This window comes from Palaemon carinicauda, chromosome 30, assembly GCF_036898095.1.
Source record: "Palaemon carinicauda isolate YSFRI2023 chromosome 30, ASM3689809v2, whole genome shotgun sequence".
Classification (NCBI taxonomy): domain Eukaryota; kingdom Metazoa; phylum Arthropoda; class Malacostraca; order Decapoda; family Palaemonidae; genus Palaemon; species Palaemon carinicauda.
Window position 1 is genome coordinate 1,385,796 of NC_090754.1, and position 5,807 is coordinate 1,391,602.

Consider the following 5,807-nt stretch of genomic DNA (forward strand, 5'->3'; position numbering starts at 1 on the left):
AAACAAGTATCAGTTATTCAAACATAAATAATCATATTTTACACCCAAATTAATATAAGCAAATAATGAAAAAATAAAGAAAATCATTTACAAACAAATCAGTCAAATAGGAGGTTTACTCATATCCAACATTCTCCCCACCATAGGAGTACTTACCAATACTCTTATATACATAAATGATCAAACGCACATATAAGGTACAGTATTACAAATTCAATTTCTCTGGAGCCCTTACAGCACGACCCTTACGTGTATATGACAATGTACGTTCAACAACAGGTTGAGCAGTACTACATTCACCTTTATCAACATCCTCGCAAGAATTAACAGAAACGGGTCCACACAAAGAATTCTCATGAGTATCACTACAAGGTACATTATAATCAGATACTAACTCAGAGGCACTTGAAATCTCAAGATCATGTAATTTTTGAACAGGTCTATTGATAACACCCTTTGAAGTTTCAACATCAACACCTGATAAAACCTTTTTTACCCGGATACACTTTTACAATAACTCCAAGTAGCGAGGACAACCTAGGAACATTATCTTCACTGACTAACACCATAGAACCTTTCTTTAAATTATATTTAGACACAAAACCTTTAATGTTACAGGGCAAATTTCTTATATAATCCGATCTCCATTTCTCCCAAAACTTATCTAACTGCCTTTGGCGGGCGGATTCTTGCATACACAAGTCTCTGGAAGTTACACAAGAAAAATGTTCATCAACATTATCTGGTCGAAAACCAACAGTACAACCAATAAGAAAATGTGAAGGAGTCAAAGGATTAGAAATGTCAGGTTCTTCTCCCACAAAGGTTAAAGGCCTTGAGTTAATGCATGCTTCAACTTTATGCAGTGTAGTTTCTAATTCACATCTAGATAGGCATTTCGTACCTAAAGTTTTCTTGAGAGCCGACTTAACTGACCTTATCAAGCACTCCCACCAACCTCCCCACCAAGGAGCACGGGCCACAATAAACTTCCACTGAGGAGCTAGTGGGCCATAATGCTGCTGCAAGACATGAAAAGCACTAACAAATGTTTTTGCATTATCAGAATAAAATGTTGAAGGAATACCACGCCATGATGTAAATCTACGTATGGCAAGAAGACAATCTGGCAGAGATAGAGAATCGGTAAGCTCTAAATGTACAGAACGTACAACAGCACATGTAAAGAGTAAAATATACAACTTCAGCACAAAACAAAGTGCCAACATAATCTAAACCAGTTACAGTAAAGGGAGGAGCAGATTTGACTTATAGTTCAGGAAGAGGAGCTACAGGCTGACGGCAGCCCTTCGAATCTTGCCTGCGGCAAGACACACATTCTCTACATACAGTCTTAGCTAACCTCCGAAGTCTAACAATCCAATAACTATTTCTCAAAGTAGACATAAGAGTAGACACACCAGTATGTTTTAAAAGAACATGTTGGAAGCGAACCAAAGCCTTCACTATATGACTTGGGGGAAGAATAAAAGGATGCTTGCTTTCATAGCACAGATCAGAGTACTCTAAACGACCTTTGATTCTCAAAAAGACATTCATTATCCAAAAAGTGGTCTAACTTATTCAAAGGGCTTCCCTGTTTACCTTGAGTTAAAGCTAGGCTATCCTGAGGATATGCTTCCCTTTGCACACAATGAAAAAATTTTGTCTTAGCCTTGGTTAACTCATCATAAGTCAATGGACCAAAGTATTTGGTAGATTGAGGTTTACAATTCTTAATAAGTCTCAAAGTCCAAGCCACAATATAGAGGGCTTTAGGAAATTTACCCCATCTGAAAAAATCAAAAACTTGGGGGAAAGGTTCTACTGCTAAGCAAGCTACTACAATCTTATTACAATTTTCATTATCATTCAAAGACATCTCTACTTGCTCATGCTGTAAAGTTAAGGTCCCTTTAAGCCAAGGTGGACCAAAAAACCAAATATCAGAAAGAACAAGTCTTTCAGCAGCTATCCCTCTAGAGATGAGATCAGCAGGGTTTTCCTTACCTGGACAATGATACCAACAACTAGGAGAGGTTAACGTCTGAATTTCAGTAACTCTGTTTGCTACGAAAGTCTTCCATCGACTAGGATCTCCCTTAATCCAAGATAAAGCAACAGTCGAATCTGTCCAACAAGAATAGGACACCTCTTCCGTAAGAAATAGTGCAGATTTAACTAATACTAATAAACACGCACAAAGTAAAGCACCTAACAACTCTAAACGAGGCAATGAAACTTTCTTGATAGGGGCTACCTCACCTCTTCTCAAAACTAGAGAAACCTGAAATAGATCATCTCCCAGTGGAACTCTTATATACACACAGACCCCAAAGCCCCTTTCAGATGCATCCCCAAAGGAATGAAGTTCTAAACTCTTTATGCCTTTCCACTGTAGGCTAGGAAAATAACTTCGCTGAATCTTCATAGGGTAAAGTTCCTTAAAACCCTTTAACCAATATTGAAATTTCAAATTTAATTCTTTAGGCAATACTTCATCCCAGTTAAGCCCAAGTCTCCATATATCCTGAAAAGAATTTTAGCAAGCATAACAAATGGACTAATTAAGCCAAGAGGGTCAAAGCACCTAGCTATGACACTTAGAACATTCCTCTTAGTAGATATCACTTCAAACTGAGATTCAATAATAAATTCATTAAATGTAAAACAATCTTCTTCAGAAAACCATTGCATACCAAGAATTTTCACAGATTCATCGCCCCCATATAATTCAAATATCTCATGGAATTTCTCCCTTAAAGCTTTACTATTTGAATTCCACCTAGACAATGACATACCAGCTTCAGTCATAATCTTGCTTGCCTCATTAAACTTGACATATGCTTCAGCATCACTGTCAGCACCTGACAACCAATCATCTACTTACAAGTTATTATATAATTCATTTACAACTTTAGAATGAGGATAATTTTTCAAATGAGTTTTGATGGTAGCATTTAATAAAAATGGGCTGCTCTTATTACCAAAGGGAACACGAACAAATCTCATAATACGTACAGTACCATCACAATTCCATAAGAATTTGTGTACATCTTGGTCCTCTCTCCGAACCTTTATCTGCAGGAAAGCCTTAGTAATATCAGCCGTTAAGGCTACCTTCCATCTTCTATATCTTATCAATACTCCAACAAGATCAGGATTCAGAGAAGGTCCACATTCAAGACAGTCATTTAAGGAAATGCCCTTATAACCCACTGCTGAGGCATCAAACACAGGCCTAACCTTTGTAGAATTGCTACTCTCACGCACAACAGGTCGGTGAGGTAAATAATATACAGGATAAGATGTAACCATTTCAGAGGGAGGAACTTCCTCACTTATACAATCTCTCTCATATTCTTTAAAAACCTCATCATATCTTCTCCTTAGATCAGGAAATTTTTCAAGTTTGACATTTAAATTATCTAATCTTTTCCTGGCCAGTTTTTCATTATTTTGCAGCCTTTGTTTAGCAACATCAGATTTCCAAGGTAAAGCTACCTCATACCTATCATCATTAAATTTTACAGTTTCAGAAAATGTACTCATTACATTACTTAATGCACTATAATTAGAAACAGCCTCTTTAGTACAAATACCCACAGATTCCAAATCCCAAAAGTTATTCAATGCAGATTCAGAAACATTATTGATACACAAAAGTTGGGAATTTACATTTCTTTTATCAAAGGATTCATTACAAGAACCAGATAAAATCCATCCAAATAAAGACTCTTCGGCAACTAAGTTTTCATACTGTACATATTTATTAGGTAACATGAACTTCCAATAAGCATCTAACCCTACTAAAATATCAACATTAACATGACGACTATTCATATAATCATCTGCTAACTGTAGAGAAGAAAAATGCTTAATTTTTACATCAGGGACACTAGGGCGGAACAAAGGTGCACAAATATCAGGTATTTCAGATGCAAGTAAAGAAGGACTCTCCCCTTTAATATCAATCAAATTTAAATAATACACATTACATTGATTTCCTTTAGAGGCTTTACCACCCCAAAATGATGAATACGATATACATTCATTCATAACCCATCTAGGTTGGACTTTTTTTCACAAATTTACAAGAAACATAAGATCTATCTGATTCAGTGTCAAAAAGTACAATAGCTTGGTACATGCCCTTCTTACCCCAAACCTTGACCTTTGCAGTCTGCAACACACTACAAGTTTGAGAAAAAATATTATCATTTGGATTAGATTCACAATGAGTCACACCACAATGAGTGACATTTTCGGTAGGATTAGTAACAGAGGAACCACTTGTGCCTGCAGCTTGTCCATTAGGACTACTCTCATTTGCAATAGATTTAGTGCCAGTACAACACAAAACATTATGCCTTCCTTTACATTTCACACATTTTGCTGAGCAACCCCTGGAAAAGTGCCCCTTTCCCAAACATCTAAAACACAACTTAGCAGACCTAATAGCCTCTTCCCGATCAGCCACAGAGAGTTTCAAAATAGCATTACAATTTTCACTTTTGTGACCTTTATTACAAAACATACACTGAAACCTATGCCTATATAGGCCTACACCAACTTCGGAAGACGTTTGAAGGGCTGAGGCTGAACTCTGAAATTTACCTCTCTTTTCAGATTCAACGAAACGATCATCTGACTTTCCTGCATGAATATCCTTAAAGGTGTCTGACCGCTTTCGGCGCTCTATTTCTCTCTGTAAAAATTTCAATAACCATGAGAGATCACTCTCATGCTCAGAACTTTCTCTGGACCCTTCCAAGTGGATGTCACTGGGTAACCGAGATAAAATAACAGGTGTCATAAATACCCCATACTGTTTACCATCTACTCCTAAAGCCTCTAGGCTACGTACATGGGTTAAAAGTTCATCTTGCAATTTCCACAAGGACGATATGTGCTTGGAGCTACCAGGAGCAATCTTAGTAGGCAATGCAACACCCAACAAAGCCTGAATATGAGCAAAAATAGTACGTTCTGGTTTACCAAAACTCTCCTTTAACATATTGCAAGCAATAGGATAATTAACACTTGTCTGGGATAATCCATGAATCACTGCTCGTGCTTCTCCTTCCAACAGTGACTGTAAATAACAAAATTTACTTATGGTAGGAATATCACTGTCATCTACTAAGGCAACAAACCTATCCCAGAATGATTGCCATTCAGTTAAAACTCCACTGAATTTGGGCAATTCCAATTTAGGCAATCTTACATTAATGTTGCATGAAGAGTCGACAGAAGCGGAACCGCTTTCACTAAGCCTAGGATGACTTTCATCTTTAGCCATATCAACTAACCTTTGGGTAGCCTGTATCCTGGGAGCTCTTACCTCTCGCTGAAACTTATCTGCATACTCAATGTCCTCTTCTAAGTCCTTGGAATCACAAATTTCCAATTCCAACATTGACTGCACATCATCCAAATTGGCCAGACGTTTGTCAAGTTCGTCAACGGCGTCTTGCAACTCCACTTTGGCCACGTTCTGGTCGTCCAGCAATACTTGCAAAGCGTTTGACGACCGAGTAGCCCATCCACGGGCAGCGGCGCGGCTCTTCCTTAATTTTCCTTCCTTCATTCCGCCTTACTAGACAAAAAGTGGATTCAGCAACTATACCCAGAGAATCCCGGGTCTGGGCACCAAATATTCGCTCCACTCAAGACAACAACTCTGGGAGTGAACGAAGACAGAAGACATCAAGGCAGGAACAAAAAATTCAGTATGTAAACAAACCGCCATTAACAATGCTCACCTTTATTTTGTTAAGTCAAATACAAAATTTCCAAGATAACTC

The 5,807-nt window shown here is 37.8% G+C and overlaps 1 protein-coding gene across 1 annotated transcript; it reads right to left on the reverse strand.

The window, feature by feature from the left end:
- Positions 1–205: 205 nt before the first annotated feature.
- On the reverse strand, positions 206–5,590 carry LOC137623891 (uncharacterized). The gene is made up of 7 exons (XM_068354690.1): positions 4,162–5,590; positions 3,027–3,962; positions 2,700–2,867; positions 2,011–2,130; positions 937–1,126; positions 497–705; positions 206–390 (listed from the first exon to the last, which is right to left on the reverse strand). The coding sequence occupies exons 1-7, from the start codon at positions 5,588–5,590 to the stop codon at positions 206–208; spliced, it is 3,237 nt and encodes a 1,078-aa protein (XP_068210791.1).
- Positions 5,591–5,807: the final 217 nt, after the last annotated feature.